This window comes from Indicator indicator, chromosome 10 (assembly GCF_027791375.1).
Source record: "Indicator indicator isolate 239-I01 chromosome 10, UM_Iind_1.1, whole genome shotgun sequence".
Classification (NCBI taxonomy): domain Eukaryota; kingdom Metazoa; phylum Chordata; class Aves; order Piciformes; family Indicatoridae; genus Indicator; species Indicator indicator.
In genome coordinates, this window is record NC_072019.1 from 904,202 (window position 1) to 929,696 (window position 25,495).

Here is a 25,495-nt window from a genome sequence, read left to right on the forward strand (position 1 = left end):
CACATGTAATCATATAAGAATATGACCCCTAGAGAGTGTATGGTGTTTCTTTTGTGGTACCCATTCCAGATTTTCTTTTCCATGGACCAACGTAGACTTAATCAACAGCTGACATGAAGAGGGCAGAGCAAGAACCTATTTTATAATGATGTCTTGAAAGCATATGAGAGCAAAAGCAAGTCTGATATGTTTATGGCTAATGTGGGAACAATTATTTTACTGCCTTTGTGGAAATTTTCCATCTTTCGTAGTCCATAGGCTGTGGTTCTAGGCATGGTTATCTCTGTGTGTTACAGCAGCTCAAACTATACAAGAGAAGGGTGTTTTGGATAGATCCAACTACGCAGGTACTTCTGCTCTATGACAATACAGGCAAGAGGAAGAAACAAATCTTGAGTTTGAGTCAGAAGGTGGTGATATGCATGATGGTCCTTACTGTCTTGTGTCATTGCCACGCTCACTCATTGCTTTCACATGATCGTAAGAATGTCGTAATGTGCACAAATGATGCTGATAATTACCTTCATGATGTGGATGCATGGGTGATTAATTCAAGGACTGTGAGTCTAAGCTGCAAGCTGTTGTGAAGCTGAGGGATTGAGTCTCCAACCTTGGTTGAGGTGGTTGGGTTGTGAGGGATGGGTTTTGTGTATTTCTTGCTGTTGGTAAGGAGATGTGCTGTGCACGTGTGTTGCAGAGTAGATAGGATAGTCCTTCCCTTCAATCATGGAAGTAGAAAAGCCACTAAATAAGGGTAGGCAGTCTGTTGTGTTTGAAGGGTCTGACTTGTTTTGCTTGCTATTAAGCTCTACTTTTCTGTCCCTGGACTATATTTTTTTGTTTTACTGTACTCTTTCCTTCCTGTTCTGTGGTAGGAGCCGAGATGCGTATCTTCCTGTGTTTAGAGGTTTGTTAGTTTTGCCTCGTTCCCCATCCTCTCCTTCAGCTCAGGGCACAGAGACTCTGACAGCTGTGCACATACAGGATATCTCCAGTTGAGAGCTGGATTGTTGGAAGCCTGCAGAAGGTTTCTGTTATCCGATGTGTGTGCAGTTGTAGCTGTCTTGACAGCAAATTGGGAATAACATTAGTTGGGTAGGCAGTATGAGAAGGATGCGCTTCAACCCACGGTATAGAAGCAAGCTGGAGATGTGGGGGAAGTGCTGCTCAACGGAAAGGGATGTATTTTGGAGTGTAGGGGCCCATGGAGCATGGTGCTGTACCTCCTTTAAGCCTTGTGTGCAAGAAAACAGCCTTCATGAGCTTCGTTCCTTGTGGAACAGTTTTAGAGTTTTCTCGCCTGCTAAAGCGTTGGTTTGGAGAGTGGTTTGTTGAACTTAAAATTCCCTTATGGTACGTGTGGAACGGTGTGTAACTTGAGCATTTCTCTGTGCAGGATGGCATTTTAATTTTAGTTAAAGTCTTTAAAATCTCCATGAAAAATGCAAATTACTCCCCTCAGATTTGCTCACATTCTGGTTTATGTGATTTGCAGTGCTCTCTGCAGTACTTGCAGAGAAGAAACTATTTTCCAGGTAATTTGAGTAATGGGAAATAGGTCTCCATTAGTTACATAGCTACTGGTGGAATGCTTAGCATAGTTGTGGGATTAGTCTAAAACATGGATGAGATGTACTGGGCTGTGCATTTGTGATGTGATGAAATCATCAAGCTCTGGTCTAAGTCTGCATCTCTACACTATGTTGTGACAGCTCTTGGAGAGCCCTGTGGGACAGCTTCAGTTCCACCATTCTGCCAGCAAAGTGCACTTGGCTGTTCTCTGTGAGGTTCATTTGCAGTTGCTGATCACAGAGTGGATTTGGGGATGTTCCTGCTGCTGGGCAAAACAATGTTTTGGGGTTTTTATTCTTCACAACCGTTGGATACCACTGTGAGCTATTCTTTGGTAAACCATTCATCTGTGATAAACTTTTCTTTTAAATCCATGCCAGGTTTTGCCATCAATAAACTGTAGCTACATGAAAGATTGAGTTGATGTTCACTTGAGGTAGAAAGCGTCTGTGAGAATATGTGCACACAAAAACACCTGTTAATGGTGTGAATCATGAATGTTTGTAGCAGTCACCTGAAACCCATGGAATTAGACAAGGTTATAATTTCAGGACAGAAATTGGCATTTCCTTTGGCTTTAATTTTTAATTTTCAATCAGTGTTCAAAAAATTTTTGCATTGTCCTCAGCCCAAGTGAAAGGTTGAGGGGGAAAAAACTTGTCCATCCTTTGGGTGGCGAAAGGTGGACAGTGAGCTTAGAGGCATCTCAAAGCTTCACCAACCTCCCCTGCACTGCCTTTGTAGAGCATGGGTGGTTCTGCTGTGGGAAAAAAGATTTGTTTCCTCTGCTGATCTGTAAATTGCTTAATGCCTGTCATTGTTATTTCAGTCAGCAGTTGTTATTGCTGAAGCTGTCAAATATCTGTTTGGTTTTCTGACTTCTGATAGAGTTGGTCATAGTAATGTTGAGCCTGTTGTTTCCCATTTGTGTGCTGCACAGAGTGGGTGCTGGGAGTGGAAATTTAGGGTCTGGTTACTTGGGCGTTTTAACCATTTCTGGGAACTTTGTTTTTCCACAAACCAGATGTCCAATCTGAATTCCCTAGATGAGATCATTCCCCTTCAGGGAAGTGACATTTAAGAGGAACCAGCACTTGCAATTAGGAAGGAAATTTTGGAGTTGCTCAGATGTGTGTTAGTATGTGTGAAGATAGCTGATGATCAGTCTGAGAGGTCTGGAGCACAGAAGGCACAAAAATATAACAAATCTGTTGTAGCATTCTATGCTTTATTAGCCCATGTATGGTCGCATAATCCAAGATGTGCACTGCTTGAGTATCGATGCAGCAGCTTTGGCACTCATCACTTCAGTAAAGACCATGTTGAGACTTCACAGTCAAGGTGTCTTTGTAACTCATGGAATGTGATTTGTCTTTATTATTTATTTTTCTTCATATCTAGATTGTCACTCTTGGGATTGTAACCCCTGGGATTCCTGACTTGTGACTGTTCTTCTAAGGCAGCCCAGCCCTGTTGAAAAGGGACACCAGGGCACTTGAGCTGTTTGCAGATAATGCAGTAGGTATAGGGGTGAGCTGGAAGGGAAGAGGAAAGATCACATATTACCAGTGAGAAGTGGCTGGATTTTGATAAGAGGATGAAACAAATAAAGACAACAATGTGAAACTAATCTCATCTGAAAAGAAAGATCATATGCTTTACTTACCAGGCCGACAGTAGGGGGGTTTTTGTTTATTAGGGTTTTTTGTGTTTGTTTGGTTTGGGGTTTTTAGTAGACTTGTTGACTTCACTCTCTAGATGTTCCTTATACTGGCATGGATTTTGTGTTTCCTCCCTTCAATTCTTGCGTCTAATAGGAACATTTGAAATAACTGCTTGTGCCAAGAAATTAATTTGGTATGGTGTCTCAACAGGTATACGAGTGAAGCCTTGTTTCGATTTCTAGCAGTACATGTTTTAAAATAGTGTTGTTTCTTTTTGTCAGATTATGTCTACTTCGAAAATTCTTCAAGTAACCCGTATTTGATACGAAGAATAGAAGAGCTCAATAAGGTAAACAATTTTTTTCATCGCATGTTTGAAGTTAGTTGAATTTATGGTGTGTTTGATTTGATTAGAATCAAAACAGTTCTTTAGCAGTTCTCTGGTCATTAGAAGTTTAAAAATACTTTTGTTCTGCTAATTTTCTGGAATGCTTTGAGTCCTGGTAGATTGTTCTCCTTTGGTATGAAAGTACTGAGCATCAGTGGCAGGTTATTCTCAAGGTGATTATGCCCACCTGTAGGGCAGGACGTTTCTGCAGTTCTTCAGTTCCGTGCCAGGATCATGAGATAGGAAGATAAAGTAGCAGCTTGCCTGGAGGATGGAGAGCTTTGTAATTTGATCTTTCCTGGGGGAAACTTGCTCAACAGGAAGGTTTGGAGCCATTATCTGCTTCCTCGGACTGTCTTTGCTGCTTGTCCTTTGGGCCAGTCTATTATTTCTTCTGCCAAATTTCCCTTTCAGTGGATCTAAAAGGGAAGTGTGATTGCTTGTGTGTGGTAAGCCAGCTGAAGTACTCCCTGTTGAAATTTTACCTAGTTGAGGAGGGAAGCTGTTAGCTATGTCCTAAACGTGCCACTTTCTGAGGTTGAATACCAGACTGTCCATTGCAGCCCATACAGAAGGGGACAGTGCTGGCTGGGATTTGAATTAAAATTAGCTTACTAAAATTAGGTCATTTTCTTCAGCCACTGCTGACTTGAAAACATGTCTTTGTAAAGCAGTTTACCTATATAAAAACAAAGAATCTGAAGGCTAGGACATCCTTGTAACCCCATCTTTTTAGTAAGGGTCTTTAGAAGAAACTTTCTCTTGTCCATTAACAAAAAGGAGCAAGTTCTTAAAATTATTTATAGCCATGGAGTATCAGTAGCTGTATTCCATCATTTTAAGAGTTAAAAATTTGTTGATTACTTTTTAAGAAAGTGTTATCTTGTGCTCCTATTTTCTCTCCTTCCTCTCTTTTGAAAAAAGAACTTAACAGCCTGATGTCTCATCTTGGGGCAGCTCTCGCTCAAGTTGCAGTTTCTCTCACCTGCTCTTTGAAATGAATTGTTCAGATAGAAAGGAATATATCTCAGGCTGTCTTTTTTCACAGAGTGAAAATTTCACAAATGAAGCCTGGACAGTTAAATGAAATAGATAATTCTACCTTGTATGTGCCTGTGTTTTAACAAGATGGCTCCTGCCTTTGTATTTTATTTCCCAAAAGTTCTGAATTATTTAAGAGAAAAGGATAGCAGTTCTGCAGACTGTACCAAAAACTGGTAGAACTAGTAGGCTGCAAAGTATGTGCAAAGCATGCACAAAGAAATATTTGTGCATGTATGTGTTATCTGTTTTAGTTTGTGTTTTGGGGTGGGTTTTTTTTTTATTGTTGGTTGGTTGGTTTGGGGTTTTTATGTTTGTGTTGGCAAAACTGGTATTATAAAAGATGAAGCTTTTTGTCCATTCACATTGTAGCAACATTCAATATATACTGACTTTTTATTTTGTCTCCTTGTGAACAGATTGCTGGGCCACAACCTTTTTTTGAGACTTGCCAGTGGGGAATTTGTATCTTTTTTAGTTTCTTAAACTGTGTGCCACCATTGTGGTTTTCAAGGACTCTTCAGTGGTAGGGCACAACTCCTCTCTAAGTTACATTTTAATTATTTGTTTGTTTATTTTAGGGACAGTAGGTTGGCTTAGACTGCTCCAAACCAAGAGGTATATTTCCCCTGCTTTGTATAGAGCCAGTTTCACAATTTCCCAGGTGCCATCTTGCAAGTCACCATCTCATTTTAAGGAAAAAATGCCAAACATTTCCAAAATTCCGATTTTTTTTTTTTTTTAATGTTAGTACTGGTGCAGCTTCCTTGGTTCTCTTTGAATGGTTGATGTTTTTTTGTGTGTGTTGTTTAGCTCACCAGTGCTGTCAGAGGAAGAAAACCTTGTATGATTTCCTTTGTGAAAGTAATAATGACTTGATTCTTTCTTGCTTTCCTGCTGTCCTACAGTCTGGAGAGCGGCCTAAATCTGAATTATGTTGTTACATTTCATGTTCATTTTATTTGAGATTTTAAAGATACTGAATTCTACTTGATGCAGGCATCACCTGAAAAGTAGTAAAGTGGCTTGTTACTATGTTGTAACTGCAGACAAGTGTTGTGGGATTGGATTGGTTGGGTTTTTTTTCTCACCCCTCAAATTATCTGTAGCTGCTGAAAATGGTAGTCCCACAGAAACAGTTTGGAGGGAAGGCCCAAAACCTGTTTCCCTACCCTGGAGTGGATCATGCTGGAGTTTGTGTTACAGACTCTTAGAATCATTTTGCTTGGAAGAGACCTTTAAGATCATCAGGTGCGTGCAGCTGCAAGGTGCTAAAAGGTGGTGCTATGTAGGGCTTGTGCAGAAGTCCAACCTCATTTCTAGTTCAGTGTGTGCAGTTCTGTTCTTCATTCCTTTTTTCTTTTTTTTACCTATTTCAGACTGCCAATGGAAATGTGGAAGCAAAGGTGGTCTGTTTCTACAGAAGAAGAGACATATCAAGTACACTTATTGTGTTGGCAGACAAACATGCAAGTAAGCCTGTTTGTGGTCAGATTGCTTTTACACAAACTGCCAAGCTTGGATAAAACTTTGATATTGCACTTACAAATGTCAGTGTTGTTATTCTTAAATGCCCTTTTTGTGTAGTCATTTTCAGCAATTTGCATAACTTGTTTGTTCGACTTTTTTTTCTCTCCCTCTCCTACCTTCCTTGTTGTTTTTTTTCCCCCCTCAAACCTTTTGAAACCATTTGGTGTGTGGTTTGATTATGGGGGGGACAAGACAGAAGTTTTCAGCTAGAACTGACTAAAGACATCTTTATTGCTCCACAGAAGTGAATTTCTTAATTTTGGGGATGAGATAAAGCATATATTACTTCTTGGTATTATTTGGTTTGTTGAGTAGAGCAGAAAAAACACAAAACAAGAACAACAAACCTCAGTCTTTCTTTATGAGTGAATCAAATAGACTGATAATAAGAAACCATCCTGAAACATGACCATCTTGAAACCTGGCTGATAAGAATTTGCCTGAAATTTCAATATGAGTATTTTTTTGTGGCAACATAACTTTCCTCTGAACATGCTCAGTACATTGACTTTAAAAAAAGCTGAATTTTAGAACATCCTTTCACAATTTTGAATATATCAAGTCTTTTTTTTTTGGGGGGGGGAAGCAAAAACACCACAAAAACTTGTCTATGCTGAGAGGAGACTTGAAAACTATTAATTTTTTTTAAGTGCTGTGGTTACTTTCTAATTTAAAAAAACATTAAACTATCATAAAACTAAACTATCATAAAATTCAGGCAATGTTTCGTGCTGCCTTACATGACCCTCCCTTGCATGTATGCATTGTGTAACTAATTTCTTGACTTTTCTTTTTTTTTTTTTTAATTATTTTGTGAATGTTGTGTTAACTTATGCTGACATTTGCTCCTCTCCCAAGGAGATCAGAGGTATGCGAGATACACGAGGCTGAGTAGAGTTGTAAACATACTTCTAAATGAAAATATCATGCTACAGCTCTCTTTCAATTGTGAAATCAGTTTTCCAGTGCTCAGAAGTGCATACAAAAGTGTGCCAGTATATATTAGGTGCTTGCCTCTATGTGAATCTGTAAGGCAAGCTACTGCAAAGAAAATTCAGGTGGTTTAAAAAAAATCCTTAGCCAGCCCACACAAAATAGCTGAGAAGGTGCTATAGTTCTGTGCGTTCTAAACTCGGAGGGACGTGAGCATGGTGTGCTAGCTGGTCTCAAGGGGAGTATCCATCTCCGGGAAGAAATAGTGCAACATTATTGCATGACACATGGCTTTTTATCTGGGGCTCTTCCAGCTGGTTTTGACTCCATTCTAACTGTCAGTGAAGATTAGGTTTAGGTTCACTACGCCTTCCACTGCCAGTTCTGCATCCCTGTTGTCCAGTCCTTGAAAGGTGATGGACACAGTACCAACAAACCAGAGTTACCAAAACGGACGTGATGAAAGGGAGAAAAAGGCTAAGCAGGTGGAGTTACTAAACTGTTTTTACTCCTGAACTACGAAATATGTGGTATGTAGCCATTCAGATTGCTTGCTTAAAATGTAGCAAAAAGCATGGAGAGCTATGTCAGTCCTTGTAATTCAAGGCACACAGCTGAATGAAAAAGCAGCAATCAGATCTGGGCATGTCGAACTTCTGATTTAGCTGCCAAGTATCATTGTCTTTTAATGTGCTTCTTGGCGTATGTATGAATAGGCTGCCATGTATATGTAATACAGATCTGCAGCCTTCTACTGCACATCAGATACTCAGTTTAACAATGAATAATAATGTCTTGCTGTGTTCACAGTGCTGTAGTGCCGTTGGGGAAAACATGTAACAGAACTAGCGTCTTATTTTTAAAGCTGAATATTTTCTCATGTGCATTTCAAGTCCCACCATTGCAACCATACCTTGGGGAAAAGAAGTCGTGTGACGTTGAGATGCAGCTTGGCTGTGTTGCAGAATCGTGCTAGCAGGCAAAGCTTTTTTGATATCTCTTCAATGCAGCAGTGTTCATTTTATTTGAGACTACTGAAGCTTAATAGGAGCTTCGCCATAAACAACATGACTATTGATTCCTTCATCTGTGTCACACTTCACTAGATTTAGTAAAGCAGGTCAGCATGATTCAAAGAAACTCATGTGTGAGGCTGAAAAGGAAAAAGAAAATATTTTAGCCCACCACAGAATCACAGAACCCATATAAATGCTCTTTGAACCCTCGAAGGCTGATTTCTTTTTCTAGTAAGAAATTCTAAGGTTTTATTTTAATGCAAACAAATAATTCATTGTTCATACCCACTTGAGTTTGAAAGACAGGCAAATTCTTCTGTAGCACAATCCTATTAATAGAGCCACCAGAGAAAACTGAACCTGCCTCTTGGTGTAAATTTCATTAGTAACTAACATTTTTTTTCCCAGTATGTTTCTTTCTGGTGCAGAATAAAATTGTTACTAAATGACTCCCATTTATTTAGATGTGTTGTTGTGTGGCTTCCAGTATTTCTAAGGAGGGAGGAGAATAAAATTAAGCTTTTGGACAGCCATTAGTTCTTCACTCTGGAAAAAACAAAACAAACAAAACACCAACATCCTGCACAAAATAATGAAATTAAATTTTGTGGATGTTAAGATTCTAGTACAGATACTCAACACTGTCAGTGACTTGGAGTTCATTTCCATAAAGTCTCCTGTTGCCTCATTTTGATGCATTTGCAGTGGATGTGCGTATCTGCATCGCTGATCTTTTAACTGCCTTTGTTCAGCTGATTAATGGAGCTTTTTGACTGCAGACATTTCTGGATTCACACAGTCTTCTCTTTAAGATGCCTTTATTTTAGACCTACTGTTGAGATCGGTGCACTGAGAGAGGCAATGGGAAGATATGGTCAGAACACGAATGGAAAAAGTATAGATACATTTTGTAATCTTTTTCTTTTCCAATGAAGGAAGGAAAAAGAGGTGGTTGTGAAATGAATGTTGCAAAGTTTTTTAAAAATAGGTAAAACCCCTCAGCTTATGCTGTAGCTTGTATAATCCATCACATAGCTCAGACAAGTCTCAGATGCACTGAATTTTTCTCGTAACTTTGTAAAAAGAAATTATTTGGAAGCACCTTATTCTGTAGTTAGTGGCTGTAAAATAGTACTTGATATAAACAACCTGATTCTTTGATTTTTATCTGTGATCTTATTATTTCTATCATATGATATAAAGCTTGTCTGGGCTGTCCTATAAATTGTTCAGCCTTATAATGGCTTCCATACATTTTTAGCACTTTCTATTCATAAGCCTCTTTAATCACTTCACAGATGAATTCTAGGGAATTTCTCCACCTGTTTGTGAAATGGACTTGCTTCACCTGTAGGAGATTATTTAGTGTTCTTGCCCAAAGACTTTGCAGTGGTTTAAGATAGATATTGTATGCAAATAAGATTGCAGACAGAACTTGGTGGAGGAGAAGCTTACTCCTCAAGCTACCGTTGGAAGCTATGACTATATATTTTACATATATATTTAATTTCTCTATGTCTTATATACTTTTTCATAAGTAGAAATATAACCTCCTGACCTCCATTCTAACCATTCATCCCCACCCTTCAAATACTTGTGATCTGCCTTATGACCACAGTCACTTCGTCAGAATTTATCCTGATTTGTAAAAGTGACTAGTTGGTAGTGGTTGGAGAACTGAGTAGTTAGTGCAGGCTGGTTTGGCAGGTTTATGGTTAGTTTTCAGCAGCTGATGTTTGGGGGCCAGGCACCCATGGCTGCATGGTTTTGTAAGTGCCAAAGCTTCTAAAAATAAATGTCTTGCAGCAGTGAAGTGTAATTGATCAGTCAGTCCATGAGTTGCTTGAGATCTGTGTGCCTAAACAGGTAGAGTGGTCTCTTGACTTTGGAAATTTTACAGATTTTAGGTTACTCCAGTCTAAATACAATTTGACAATAGCTTCACAAATGAATTATTCTAATTTTTATTATTTTTTTCCATTTTATTCCCCTTCTCCATTTTCTCACAACACGACAGATTTAAGGAGAGTCAGTTTCATTAATCTATTAAAGACATTTTGCCGCTGTCCTTACTGAGAGGAGGAAACTGTTTATTCTCATTTGGGCATGATGCAGTGGGGAGAAGTCTGCTACATGTCCAAACAGTATCTCTTTGCTCTGTATGCTGCCTTTAATAGTGGCCATGGCTGCAAAAGATGATCACAAGAGGTTTAGGAAGGGATCGTAGTGGTATGTCTTGATAATGTAGCAGACTCCTGAAGTGCCCAAGTATAAGGATTTCTATTTGTTAAAACTTTCACAGTTTTTCTCTAGCTATGAATCAAAACCTATTGTTAGTAAAGACACAATAAGGCTGAGGCTTAATGTAGACCATTTGATACTGTACCTGGGAGAAGGAATGTGGTGCTGTATTGTTCATTTCTTCAAATGTAACACTTCTGTAATACCCTTCCAAGCTGCTTTAGCTGAGGTGTTAAAGCACCAAGAATTTAAACTTCGTTTGCTACCCAAGGAGCTGTTGTGTAGATTGCTAGCATTGGCTTGACTGTTTCCAATAGCTTGACCCTAATTTTATTTTTTTTCTTTTTCTTTATGTTTTTTGTTAAGGATAACCATGCTGGATAATTCTTCTGCTACTGCAGACTGTCTCCCAACCTAGTGTCCTCTCCTAACCCAATTTCTCAATCTTGTTTGCCTTTGTGTTTCTAAATTATGCCATGTAGCCACCTGTGTGCCATCCAGAATGCAGAAGGAGGGCTGGAGCTTTCTACCTGTGTTCTGGAGAGCCTAATCTGATCTGTAGAAAATTGCTATTCTTTCTAGTGTCTAGCAAATATTCATGTTGAATCTCACATCTCACACACCCAGTCATTTTAAATTACAATTGCTGCCTCTTGGGCTTCCCCTGCCAACTCAAAGTTTACTCTTTCTAATTATTTTTCCCCATACATGTTAGCTTTCACATGAGCCTTGCTGTTTGTGCCCAGTCTGGCTGTCTTTCATTCCCAATATAAGTTTTCTTCAAGCTTTGTTAATTTGCTGATAATGATACTGTCATCAAAAATCAAATAATATTTAATCTAATACACTCTTTGCAGCATTCCACTGGCTAGTTCTGCATAGGTGATTTATTACTGTTTGCATTAAGACTAAATGTTTAGTTTTAAATCTGCACAAGCACATCTGTCAAGCAGTGAGATTAATTTTTAAGTTAGGCTTTAGGTGAGTATTGAAGTCCCAGTATGCTGCACCTGCTGTATTCCCCTACCCCTTATTCTGCAGACCATGGTCCTTATTTCTCGTGGGCCACCATTCTCAGAGATGCAGTCTGCTTCACTGAGGGCTTGAGCTATAGGAGGCTGAAATGCAAGCCATGTCAGACAGGCTTGTCCTGGAACCTGAGGCTGGGTCAGCCCCTGCTGCGATTTATAGTCTGACTTAAGCCTTTGCTGTCTGCACAGAGGCGCTCACAGGGTATTAGTTACAGTTTTTGTCAAAGCCACTTTGCATGACTTCAGTGAGGCAGAGAGATTCTGTGCTGGATCCAGCCCTGTTTTCTCTCATCCTTCCCTTGCATTTGCCAGGTTCATTCTCTTCAGTGCTAAATTATGGCTGTGGAAAAAGGAGGCAAGATGCTTGTGTAGATTTCTTTGTTTGTTTTTTCTCAGAGTATTCCTACCTCTGTCTTTGAGAATTATGACAATTTTACCTCTGTGTGTGGGGGACGTTGGTTGTTACCTGTAGAAATGTCTGTCTTTTTACAGAGAGGGAAAAAAAAAAAAAGCATTGTGTTTTTTTTCCTTTGAAAGGCTGTGCATAGCAGGGATGGCATAAGAAAAAGATGTGAGCTTCCCACTATCCTTATTTTATTACAAAAGCTAGACACATATATAAAACACTAGTTGGAAGATGAGCCTACCTGAAGGGATTCAGTTCCCAAGGTTAGCTCTGCTGTGCTGGGTGGTTTCACTTTGTAGATTTGAGTGGCCTGTAGTGGTTGATACAATTTTTTAAAAAATATATATTTTAAATGTAATTTTTAAAAGCTCTAGGCTATTAAATATACTGACAACATTAAATCTGTTAGGTTGCTCCTCCTCTCAGTATTTTTCCTGCATTACACAGTGCACTACTCTCATTCTCTGAAAACTGGTGTAAGTGGAGGCCTTTAATGCCTGTTCATTTGTGCATCCTTCAGTTCTTAGTCAAGCTGACTTGGTCGTGGATTGCTGCTGGTATATTTGTAGTGTAGGTCAGCAACCACAATATTAATTTTCAACTAGAACAGAATCCACTTCAGTAAATAAATCGCAGAACCATGAAACTGTGGCACAAATGTAAATTTGGTGTTCTAGTTCCTAGGAAAGTATTAAAATATGAGCACATACTGCTGTATGCTTAATAGCTCATGTGCTGTAAGAGCTATTGGATGTTGCAGTTTGGTTTAATTATGCTACTTCTGTGTTTTGTGTTGTGTTTTTTTTCTTTTTTTTTTTTTATTTCCCCCTTTCTTGCTGGAGCAGCTTACCTGAGGGGCATATAAACCAGAGATCTTTTTCCAGGACAGTAAAACAGTGATAAATTGTGGGGAACCTGAAGGTACATAATTTTTTGTCACCCCCTTTGGCATAATGGCAGCCTATTTAAAACAAAATGAATTTTAGTGTTTTATAAAATGGAGATCTCTCCTTTCCAGTTGCTTTATTTTGGGGAGAAATGTGAGGATTATAGTTAACTAATCTTAAGGGTGTATAAATCATAACTGTGCCTGTATGTGTTTCTGACTAGAAAAGGTTCTTGGCAACAACTGTTAAATTAAGCTGCAGGCATGAGTCTGCTCTTTGAGAATATTGCTGCTGTAAAATTAGAGTTTTACGATTCATGTATGAGACTTTACAGCTCATTCTACTATAGTCTGGGAAACATCCCATAGTTTTGGAAAAATACAGTAACTGCCTTAATTTCTTAGGGAAGGAAAAAGTCTGGTGTTTTATTTCCCAGTCCTTCATCATGGAGAAGCTTAGCTTTTTCAAAAATGTTTTGCCTTTTACAGCTTTATCTTGCATAATTGACAAGATCGTTACTAATGAACACAAAGCATACCAATAATTTATTTCTTACAAGGTGCCTAGAGATGTTTTGGATCAGTTTTGTATCAGTGTGGATATGATTTCCTGTATTTACCTTGGCATTAATTTAAAAACTGGTTGGATGGAGATTGGACAGCTCAAAGCCTGAGGTGGTGGATCCTGACTGCAGGGTAAAGCAAGCTTTTGAAATGCAGGAGTATTGCACTCAAATGTGTGTGGTGTGATATGGCAGGGTGGGGTTGCTAGAGTGGCCTTAGGCACCTGGTGACATTCCAGTTAATCTTGTGGCTATGATCTATTGGCTGTGGTTGGGGTGAAAAGAAAATACGCTAAATCAAGAAATCAACCTTTTCAGTGAGCATTCAGAGCAAAAGCTGTTGGGCTGGGACAATCTGTGTTACCCTGAAAGAGGAGTAGAGCCTGAGGTAGCTGATGCCTGGCAAAAATTAAAGGCTTCTGTTTTACTGCCTTGCCCATTGTGTGTCAGCTTCTTCCTGATGAATCTAACAGGGCTGATGGTCTCCAAGAGCAGCTCTCTTCAGGGCCTTTCTGTTGGTAGCAGATTTGTGTGGCTTTCAGCTTGGTGAGCCAGTGTGACCTGCAGGCACCTGGAATACTTTGATCTGAGTGCTAAATATGCATAGTTCTTCACAGGCATCATTTAAGCGATCTCTGCTAATTACCTAATTGTTCACTGGACTGAAATACGAGGTTTCAGATGATGTTAGATTTAATCTTAATAACGTATACTCTATGACAAAGATTTTGGAACAGCCCATCCTGACTGGCTCAGGAGCAATACCTGCACTGTTCTTAATGATCAATTTTGTCTTTTTATAACTAGGAGAAATGGAAGAAGAGATGGAAAACCCAGAAATGGTTGATTTGCCAGAGAAGCAGAAACATCAGCTACGACATCGTGAGCTGTTTCTCTCACGACAGCTGGAGTCCCTGCCAGCCACACACATTAGGTAATGACTATTTCCCCCCAGTGCTTTTAATCCAAAAACAAATGGCATAATTATTATTCAGGCATTCTTGAATGTAAGATTGAACCCTGTGTACAACTGTAGTAATACCATCTTGTGAATCACGTGAGCGTTTCAGATCTTCCTTCCTAAAATGTGTTTCTCTTCTGTTTTGTTTTTTTTCTTTTTTTAGAGGCAAATGCAGCGTTACTCTGTTAAATGAGACAGAATCCCTTAAATCCTACCTGGAACGGGAGGTATGAACCATTTTGTGAATTGTCAAGCTTCAGTATTTTATTCTGGCAGAGTTGAGGGTTGGTGGCTTTCACAAGCTCTCTGAAAAGAGGGGGTTCTTTCATTTCTACACATACTGGGCATTGATAGTGGGAAGCTTTAGGCTTCATGCCATTTTCATTCTGATGTACAACTCTATGGATCTAGAGGCCAGACTTGTTTTACATCCTTGTGACAATAAGCTGCCTCTTCTATAAAGAGAGCCCTACTTGCTCATCACCTTGGCAGTCAGAAAGTTCAGACCTGGAGGCTCATGCCCCAGATATGGCAGAGTGGGAGATGCAGTCAATGTAAGAGGGAGCAAGCCAGCACGCTGCATTTGCTTTATCCTGAAATCTTGCAGATTTATGTTAATATGTGTTAAGCTTGATCTTGCCTCAGATTTGAGGAGCTTAGTTCCCTGCTTTTTGAGTTCAGTTAAAAATATTTATATGTAGTACTTCATATGCTGCTACAGACACTTAGATCCTTGAAAAGCATCTTGTCAGTTGAGTCCTGCAGAAATTTACCCAACTTGGCTCTTTAAAGGTACCTTTCATACCAAACAATTGAAACCGACTTGTCCTGCACTGTTACTCACTATGCAGAATACAGAGCATACTGTAGTCAGTCTTGTAGTTGGGCTGTCTTTTCTAAAATGCTGGTTTAGCTTTCTTTAGTATTTATTTAAGCATAAGATTAATTTTGATCTGATACTCTAGGAGAATTTGAAACAAAGCACAGGGATTAAATAGTTGAGTTTCTCTTTGGAATGTGAGTCTGCTCAGGGCTGCCAAATGGCAGCGCATCAAACAAGGGCCGTTGTATTCAGAAACACTTGTAACCAGCTAGCAGCCTAGGATGTGCCATTTTGAAAGCAAAAGTTAATCAAACTTAAATTGTTTTAGATTTACTCATACCCAGCTTTTAAGAAATGTTCTTTCTCGATTGCTCCCTACACATTTTTATTATCATTGATGTTACCAGTAGGTATGCAGAGAGAGAGAAACGAGCTGGCTTCCTCTAATCAGGCAACTGCTCAGTTCCAGATGTAGGAATAGAAAGAGATTTTTTTTTTTTTTTCATCCTTCTTTCTGAACTCTCAAAATGCAAGATGAGTGATGGGAGTTATTTTTAAAACAGAGCAGTCACTTAGAGATTTCACAGAATGTGAGAGTTCCCTGAATGTGTCCTGTCACTTAGCATGGTATTTTGCTGTGGTGCAAACTAACTTGGGCAGATGGTAAAGAAATTAAAAGCTCAAGAACACAAATGTGCTTGGCTAGAGGGTAAAGAGATGAAGAAAAGGAGATAGTTGCTGCTTGGTGAGTTCCTAACACTGTATGGTATTGTTTTGAACTGTTTCTTTTTTTTCCCCCTCCCTGTTCTTAAGCTGTTCTTTGCTTTCAAAATGTTTGTGTCTTTCTTTGGTTGTTGTTTTTTAACATGGCTTCTGTCAATAAAGCCTAAACAGTTCTATGGAATCTGTCATTGGATTCCATGAATGTTATGACCACTGAAAGTAGGTTTTCAGCCTGAGGCTGCCTGCCTCAGCAAGGGTTACACATGTAGGCAGGCATTTTTCAGGTGACAGTAAGTGCAGCAAAATGACATTTTTGTTATCTGTGGTTTCCTCCTTCCAGTTCTTTCTCTGTCCTCTTTCTTGGGAAGATTCTCCATGCAGCTTGGAGAGCACTGACTTTTCTTACTGTGCCTGGAAAAATTTGGTTTGTAGCAGGAGTGAGTAATAGGAAGAAAGAAAAGGAACTGGAAAACCTGAATTTCCTGTAGATATTGGATTCCCGTGGAGATCAAGACAAGGGCACCGCCAGTTACATCAAAAGCATTAGATCTCTACATTCTGCTGGAAACTATTTTATATGTACCATCTATTTTACTGCTCTACTAGGATATATCTGGAGGCAGGTGTGAATTTTGCCTCCTGGGCAAGATACCTGCCACTTCTGTTCCTTTGGTACTCCCCCTAAAAATAAAATTCTCTCTAGTTAAATTATTTCCCTCCCTCACTCAAACTGACACAATGAAAGTGTGTTTGCAAGCTGTAAAGAACTAACCCCTGTTTCTGTACTGGACTTTCACTTTGAGCCTATTCTGTTTTTCCAGTTCTGCAGTTTCTAAGTGGCTCTGGTTCTTGGCATGTAGCTACAGGTAGCTTAGGGGCTTGGGTAGGAAAGCTCTGAGCACATATGTCTAACACTTCAGAATGTCATGGCTTAATTGTAACTCTGGGCAGGTTATTTTAATTTTCCAAGTGTTGGTTATTTTCTGGGATGTGATATTAAAAGAGAAAACACTTCTTTTTCTTCACTGTTGCAAATTCATAGAGTTTTGACAGCTGAAAAGGACATAGAGGGTTTTGAAGGGCCATATTGGTTGCTTGTGAAAATCACTCTTCTTGTGAAGCCCTTCTGAAAAGTTGTTCTTGCTCATGTGGTGGTTGGGAGTTCCCATGTGCTTTAGCATTACACGAGAATCTGCTTTGTTCCTCGGACTAGAGTTTGCATTGGCACTAACCTGGCATTTATTAAAACTTTTAGACATCCCACTCAGTTTGCATGAGCTGAATTTCATGCTTCTGTGGGGGAAGATGGTAGTGGTGTTGCATTACCTTTGGGAATTACAGCCTGTGTTCTTACTTGAGCCCCTAAACTCCCATCTTTGCTCTGTTGAAGAGGCTCTGGTCAGGGAAAAGAGCCCTTATTTTTTTCATTGAAAGTGCTTGACTAGGGACAGTGTGAACACAGAAGGATGAGGTTTATTTTGCAGGGAAAGTTTGTGCTGATAGTCACTAAAAGACAAGCACTCAACTACCATCAATTGTATCGAAACATGTCATTCATTTCAGATGCAATCCTATCCCCCACCCTAAACCCAGCCACAGACAACCCTTCCAGTAGACTTGGCTGGATGTTGGAACAGCATTTTGCCAAATGTGAGCTATGACTTTTATCCTGTTGCCATGGTACAAGATGAGATTGTTCTTGCCCTTGGAGTTCATGCTTTCATGGTGGGGCAGCAACATGTGTTCTGCTGGAGGAGATGGGCAGGAATTCCTGCCTTGCCTCTTGTTCTGTGCTGCAGAAGTGATTCCTTTTTGTGCAGTAGCTTTCTTAGGTAGTCAAGCAGGTTTAGCTGGTTTGCATGGCTCTTTGCAGGTTGGTTGGGGTTTTTTGTTGTTGTTTTTTGGGGTTTGGGGTTTTGTTTCCTCCCCACAGATGTTGATTTATTCCTGGAAAAATGATGGGGATTATTAAAATTAGAATGGAAAATACAGAGTTACTATGTTTAACATTCTTAATTTCTCTAATTGGAGGCATTATACATGAAAACACAGGAGGCCTTACTTCCATGGCATCAGCCTTAGATTAGTAAGTGTAATGTGCAGGGCTGGGGAACAGAACTAGCATGTATCTTTGCAACCCTAGCCCACAGTTTTTGCCATGTTACTGGGGAAGCTCCCAGTGATTCTTCCTTTGTATGACAGACTGGGAGGCTCTTTTCCTTTGCCACCTCTTTGTGAGGATGAACAGGGCTTGAAACTGATGCCAGTTTTGCCCTAATTTTTGTTGCATGCTGTTAACACATACAAATATAGGGAAAGGGAAAGTGAGGTGAGGGTGAAGTGAGATGTATTTAACCAGGGTGCTTGCTATTGATCCAGAAATATGGGGAAGAAGAGACAGAAACCTGAGATGTGAAAAATGGTGCGTTGCACATCCTGTGTTTCTGTTCCGAAGCACCTGTCTTGCCTGGTGGTGGCATTGCTGTGGGCAGAGCTGATGAATGGTCTGTTATTTCTTGTCACACCAGAGCTCTCCTCTTCCTGCCCCATATCCTCTGCTTGACTTTGGAGCATACCTTGTGTGTCACTCCATAGCTATAGCTAAGTACTTATCCATGCAGAAAAGATTAATTACTTATACTGTGCAGGTTTAAGTAGTTACAGTTTTAACCATCGAAGATCTACAGCTCACAATCCCACCACTACTGCTAAGCCACTACCACTAAACCACATCCTTGAGCACCACATCCATGTGTCTTTTAAATACTTCCAGGAGTGGTGGCTCCACCACTTCCCTGGGCAGCCTTTTCCCATGCTTGACAACCCTTTCTATGAAGAAATTTTTCTAATATCCAATCTGAACCTCCCCTGGCACAACTTGAGGCTGCTGCCTCATGTTGCATGTGAGAAGAGACTGACCCCCACCTTGCTCCAACCTCTTCTGAGGTAGTTGTGGAGGCCAGTGAGATCTCTCCTCGGTCTCCTCTTCTGAAGACCAAACATCCCCAGTTGCCTCAGCCATTCCTCATAAGACTTGCATTCAAGGTCTTTCACCAGTTTAGTTGCTCTTCTTTGGGCATACTCCAGCACCTCGATGTCCCTACATGTTGGATATTTCCTTCCTCCACCTTGGCAGGACTTTCTCATTCAGATGCAGCTTCTGCTTTAATCTTACACATCCAGGCAACAGAAGCCAAGCATCGTTTTTAGTCTTTTCCTCATCTGCTTGAACAATGCTAACAAATCAATGTCTTGCCACCTGCAGCTAAGTGCTGCTGCTGCCAGATCTGCTACCCCTCTCCCAGTAATGAGGCAGAAAGAAACACAGCAATTCAAGCTTAGGTGATGGTGGACAAGTTGGTCAGTAGTGCATCTCTGTGCCAAGAAAAGCCAAGCACATCCTAGTCTATATTAGCAGGAATTCTTTGAACAGACAGAGGGAACTGATTCATCCCCTCAGTTCATCACTTGCGAGACTGCTTCTGGATTGCTGTGTCCAGCGCTGGGCCTCCCAGCACCAGAGAGAGATTGACACAGTAGAGCAAGTCCAGCAGAGACCACAGTGGTTGTCTCTATGCAGTATTTCATTGGAATGAAGTTACTCTTTCATTTGTACCAGTATTTCTGGGCAGATAAGTCCCTAGCATCTAGTACTGCTGTTGTCGTGTATGGGAAGTGCCGTTTTGTGTTGTGAAACAGCTGATATTACTAAAAATTATTTCCTGGTCCTTCTGAGGCTCACTTGTGCAAGAGGAGCTTCCTTCACTTCAAAGACTGTTTTAAGGGAATGGCTGCTACACAATAATATAGAAGAAAGTGGCAGCGTTTAATGGAGGGTTTTTAAACTGGTGGTTCATTTATTGTTGGTTCACCTGATTTTAAAATCTTTATATGGGCAGCAAACTTACAATGTAAAAGTTGCTGGTATGTCTGCAAAGCTGAAAGTAAAAGCTAATAATACTGTTCACTTTTTTGCTCTTGTTTTATTTTTAGGATTTCTTCTTTTATTCACTAGTGTATGATCCTCAACAAAAGACCCTGCTTGCTGATAAAGGAGAGATTCGAGTTGGAAACAGATACCAGGCAGATATAACAGACTTACTGAAAGAGGGTAATTCCCATAATTTCTTTCAGTTGTCAAGAGGTCATGTCAAATGTGGGCACTTTGTGAGCAGCCTGCATAGGTGTGGGAGGCAGAAATTTCACCTGCCAGGTCATGCATACGGCGATGGCCTGGTTTGTTGGTGCCCTGAGCTGTTGCCCACTGAACGCAGTTAGTTCTGTCTCAAGCCAGGCTTTAAGTGGGCATTTGTCCAAATCATAAAAGTTGTTGAAGCAAATTGAATTAATTGGCTCTCTCGGAGCCTGCATGCTTTTTATTAAGAGATTGCAGAATTTCCATGGGAAACACAGATTTTCATTGCCTCTGTAAAGCCTTTTGTGTTTTTAATCAAGCCCCATTTCCCTGTATGAACCCCTCCCAAATTACTGACAATTAAATGCTGTCTCCCCTCATCAATTTGCCCATTATTTCTGGTGCCTATTCTTCAGAGCCCTCTCCCCATCCCAAGTGTTGGCTGCCAGCCTAGACTTCTCACCTGCACAACAAGCAGGAGGAAGAATTTGCTGGCCTGAATGTGCTGTAAGACCTCAGCCTGCCCCAACTGCATCGTAGAGTGGTAGAACCACTAGGACCTTGGCTCAAGAAAAAGGGAGCAGTAGCAGTAACTGGTACTAGTCACCAAATGTTAGCTAACTTTAGATTTGTCTTTGTGCTACTCCAAAAGTGGATGGAAAAACTGGGGGAGGGATGGAGATTGTTGGCATCTAATTGCACCTTTCTGAGACCCATGTAATATATGGGGAAAGGTCTCTCAGCACACTTAAAGTAGAGTAGGGGTTGTGACCCCATCTGTAAGCACCTTCTGCAGACTGGGCAGAGAAGAGACCAAAGAGATGCTTCTTTGTTTAGGAGCTTTACTGATGTTGTCAGCTTTATGTTAGAAGAGGCAAACAAAGTGTTTAGGAATCTTGTTTAATTTTTCCATGAAACTGGTATTTATTCAACAACTGGGCAAGCCTCTTAAGTGAGGATGAACTAATTTGAAAGGCATTCTCTTCCCTCTGTGGACCAACATGCAGCTTCAGAAAAGGATAATCTCCAGATGTTTTAAAGAGTGCAGGGAAAAAAAAAAAAGAATAAAGTCTCAGCATCTCCTGTGTTTTTCCAGGGTGTTTTGGTTTGTGTAGAGTCAGGAAAATAAAAGCAAGTGAGTCTGGTGCCATAGTTTCCTCTTGGAAAGCAGCAGATCCAAGTGAATCAACTACTCTTTGCCTGCTGAGAGCTGCTGGAAGTGTGCCTTTTTTTTCCTGGAACTGTTGTAAGATGAAGGAGAGGGGCTGAAGAGGGACTGTCTGGATGGGAGAGGGATGTATTCTATTTCCCATTACGTCTGCCCTTGGAAACCAGTTCTTGAAATTCTGATTGCCTGATTCAGATGAGCTGTGATGCTGGGTCTGTCAAGCTGTAGTTGTCACAGACGGAGGTGAATGACATTTTCACAGTGGTCTGTTAGGCAAAGTAACTGTGAGATGGGTTAGCAGTGAAATTATTGTGAGGTGAAAAGAAAATCTAGAAAGTGCTTTTATTTTGAAACAGCCATACCAAGCATTTCTGCTTTGTTTATCAACCAGGTGAGGACGATGGAAGAGATCAGGCAAAACTTGAAACAAAGGTTTGGGAAGCCTTTAACCCACTGGTAGACAAGCAGATAGACCAATTCCTGGTGGTAGCACGGTAAGAGCGTTTTACCTCTCCTTTGAGCATGGAAATGTTAATAACTCTTCCAAGCACTTTTTGTGTTCTTTTTGCTTTCCTGGTTTGAATGCTACTTTTGGTTACTTGATTCACTTGCTGCATTGAAACGCTGGCCATTCTACAGGCCTTCCTGGGAACTGCAGGAGCAATTTACAGCTTAGTTAATTGCTTGCATGAAAGAAAAGCAAGTGGCATGTAAAAACTATCCTGTCATTGCTGAGGCTTTTCACATACTTAAGGCAGTATACAGAAGGCTTAGTGAACTAACTTCTTGACAGCTCATGGCTCTGTCCATTTCTCTGTTGTCATGTCCTGTGACATTTTTAACATCCACTAGAGTCACTGTCAACTGGGGTGTCAACAAGTTGTGCCAACAAACCTCACCTATTCCACATGAGAGTCTCTTCAAGGAGCAGTAGCTATGGACAGCAAGGTTGGAATTAGATGATCTTTAAGGTCCCTTCCAACCCAAACCATTCTGTGATTAGTATTTTGCTAGGAGGTCTGGTAAAGTGTTTTTGATGGAGCATGGATGCTTTCTAATGCCTAGATTCCCATAGTTAGACACAGTGAAGTTGAACCCTGCAAGTCTGTACAGATGGTAAAATGTGTGCTTTCATTTATGCCCAAAGCAAAATATTTTTGTACTTTGTCATTGATACACATTTGCATGAACAGAAGCCTGAACTAAATTTTAGGCACTCATAGCAACTGGTGACTGAATCATTTCAAAGGGGAAAAAAAAGACAACAGGTAATGCTCTCCCAGTTCTGTCTTTCAGGTAAGTTTCTAGGATTGCTGCTAGTTCACCAAGAGCAAGTGCAACGTTCTGCACCTGGGCTGGAACAATCCTCACTATCAATACAGACTGGGGGAGGAGGTATTAGAAAGCAGCCCTGTGGGAAAGGACTTGGGGGTGCTGATGGATGGGAAGCTGGACGTGAACAGGCAGTGTGAGCTTGCAGCACAGAAGGCAAATCACAGCCTGGGCTGCATCCAAAGCAGCATTGCCAGCAGAGCCAGAGAGGTGATTCTGCCACTTTGCTCTGCTCTGGGGAGACCTCACCTGGAGTGCTGTGTGCAGGTCTGGAGCCCTCAATATAGGAAGGACATGGAGCTGATGGAGAGGGTCCAGAGGAGGGCCACGAAAATGGTCAGGGGGTTGGAGCAGCTCTGCTGTGAGGACAGGCTGAGGGAGCTGGGGGTGTTCAGCCTGAGGAAGAGGAGGCTCCAGGGAGACCTAATAGCAGCCTGGCAGTACCTGAAGGGTTCTACAGGAAGGCTGGAGAGAGACTGTTTGCAGAGGCCTGCAGTGACAGGACCAGGGACAATAGCTTGGGGCAGATTTAGATTGGATATCAGAAACAGGCTCTTTACTCTGAGGTTGGTGGAACACTGGAACAGGTTGCCCAGGGAGGTGGTTGAGGCTCCTTCCCTGGAGATTTTCAAGGTGAGGCTCAGTGAGGCCCTGGGCAGACTGATCTAGTTGGAGATGTCCCTGATGACTGTGGGGAAGTCAGACTAGACGAGCTTTGGAGGTCCTTTCCAGCCTGGACCATTCTATGACTGTGTGGGTGGAAAGTGATGTGAGTAGTTGGATAATTGGACCTTTTGATATTTTTAGTCAGTGGAGCAAGTTATCATTGGATATGGGTAAGAGGAGTGTGTAAAGTTACAAGCTGTTAGCCGTATCTGGTTGGCCAGTCTTGAGAGTTCTGCTTGTTGACTATGGTATCTGATAGAGATGGACCCTGACTTGCAGGACTGCCTGCTTCAGCCAAGCCCTCTGGCTTTGGGAAACAGTTTTAAGCCTGTATTTCAGATACTCTGTTGAATTTGGCCCTGGTTCTGTCAGTCTTCTGGTTCATTTCTGGTTTTTTTTCCCCTCTTGAGTTACCGTGCTTTGAATTTCCTCCTGAACTTTCCTGAGTGTGGCTTTGCTGTGCCCATTGTGGGGTAAGTTCATGAGATGTTCCCCAGAGAGGCAGTGGTAGAGCTTGTGTGTAAGAGTCTGCCTGGACAGAGCCCTCCAGTACTGGCTGAAGCTGCTGGATGATGCAATGAGGGTGCGTTTTTATCAAACAGCAGTTAATGTGTTCAGCATGCTGAAAGGTGCAAAGTCAGGAAGATGCTGGGGAAGGGAAAAACAAAAAGAATTGAGGTAAATGAAGGTGATAGTGAAATACAGTGTTTGAAGTATTCAGGATGAGAAGCATGTGTGCTCAGAAATACACACCCAAAACATTTTTTCCATGTGCTGTGAAGATAAAACTTGCCACTATTAGGAATTTTGACCAAACTTTTTTTACAATGGGTAATCTGAATTCCAACACCTAAAAGCTGCTTGGGCCTTCTGTGTAAGGCCAAGTAACAGAGCCAAGAGTGAAACTAGGTTGGGCAAAACAAAAAATGCTAACTGCAGTCCAGACTGAAGAAAATACCACAGTTCAGAATCCAGTATTATATTTTTACCTTTGGTTAAGCATGTGCCTTTTGTCATATGGACTTTTAAGGCTCATAAAGTTCTTAGTGTTCTGGCTGCACTAAAGAATTGCCATCAAATTTAGGTGCTTGGAAGTTTTGCTGTGCTGCTTAGCCAGTATATTGCTGCTTCTCTTGACCTGTGCCAGCAGTAAAGCTAGACTGGCTGAACTAAAGTGATTTATGTCCAACAGATTAATTCTGCTTGATTAGATGGACATAGGGAAATGGATGAAAATGGGGAGAGGATCACCTCCACCAGTGATGTGGCACAAAGAGATGGAGTGATAGAGAGAGCTGGGATGTCTCCAGCAAAGGATATTCCTGCTTCTCAAGGGTCGCTTCTTGATAAGGCTCCGGTTTCACAGTTACTTCTACTCAAGTGAAGCACTGGACACACTGGAAAGATGCAAACTTTATTTTCTGCCTTAATTTTCAGCACTCTGCCACACAGTGGTCTGATGTTGGAGTCAGAAAGACCTAACAAGGAAGCAAGAGGGTAGAAGTGTCCCAGCAGGTGGAGGTTTGCACGTGGGTTGGTTTAGATTGACTATAGAGTCACTTTGTGATGAGGGTTTCCACCTTGTGTAGGCTTTTGGTGGCAGAGCTGGTTTGAGTGTTTCTTTCTGGCTATCCACTGCTGCCTGCTGGGTTTGTCAGTACAGCTATGTGAAGGTGGGTGCTGTAATGAGAGTTACAGAGAAGATTAAAACAAAATTACTGCTGTCCAGAATCAGTATATTGATCTAGTTCCTCATTAGACACTGCACACACAAAAGCATCAGTTCAGCTCAAGTTGGGGGTGGGGGAGCTGTGAAGCTAGGCTGGAGATAGTAACTAGGAGGCTGGGGAGAAGACTAAGCGTGAATTGCTACAGATGCTGGGGTGAGGGAGGATGTTTTGAATTTTGGCCAAATTAGGTATTTGATGACAACTACTGCTTAAGCATTTAGCTTTTCTCCTCCTGAACTGATTGGCACTAGTTTGTTCCTCCACATGCTCAGCTAGTTTGGGGAAGTGATCTGACTAGTTCAGTTTCAGTGTACCATGCAGGAGCACAAATGTTTCACCCAAGTGGTGTAGCAGGCAGTGAGGGGAGTAGGGATTGTTGGAATTGATTTTCCTGTTAAAGATTTGCCTGACTGATTTCTTCAGGAATAAAATGTGGAGCACGGGGATTGTGGCCTCAGATGCAGGAGTGCTTGGCATTGCAGAGTATTGAAGAATTGGTGTATTCTCATGTAGGCTATATAAAATATATGTATTGTGCAATATTATAAAGTAAAGATTGTTTTCAGGTTTACTGAAACTTCCAGAAGAAAGCTTGCATTATTGCATTTTTTTTCTCTCTGGTGTTGGCATCTGCCTGACTTTGGAGCACTGCTCTTGCTGGAAGAGACTTTTGACATTCACAAAGT

The 25,495-nt window shown here is 41.0% G+C and overlaps 1 protein-coding gene across 1 annotated transcript in view; it reads left to right on the forward strand.

Annotated features, from left to right (window-relative positions):
• MTA1 (metastasis associated 1) overlaps positions 1 to 25,495 on the forward strand; it is an 85,724-nt gene that overhangs the window by 15,659 nt on the left and 44,570 nt on the right. Inside the window, exons 2-7 of the mRNA XM_054384187.1 lie at positions 3,518 to 3,585; positions 6,045 to 6,138; positions 14,079 to 14,205; positions 14,396 to 14,459; positions 19,772 to 19,889; positions 21,473 to 21,575. Of these exons, the coding sequence (XP_054240162.1) occupies positions 3,518 to 3,585; positions 6,045 to 6,138; positions 14,079 to 14,205; positions 14,396 to 14,459; positions 19,772 to 19,889; positions 21,473 to 21,575 (574 nt within the window). The remainder of the gene's footprint in view (positions 1 to 3,517; positions 3,586 to 6,044; positions 6,139 to 14,078; positions 14,206 to 14,395; positions 14,460 to 19,771; positions 19,890 to 21,472; positions 21,576 to 25,495) is intronic.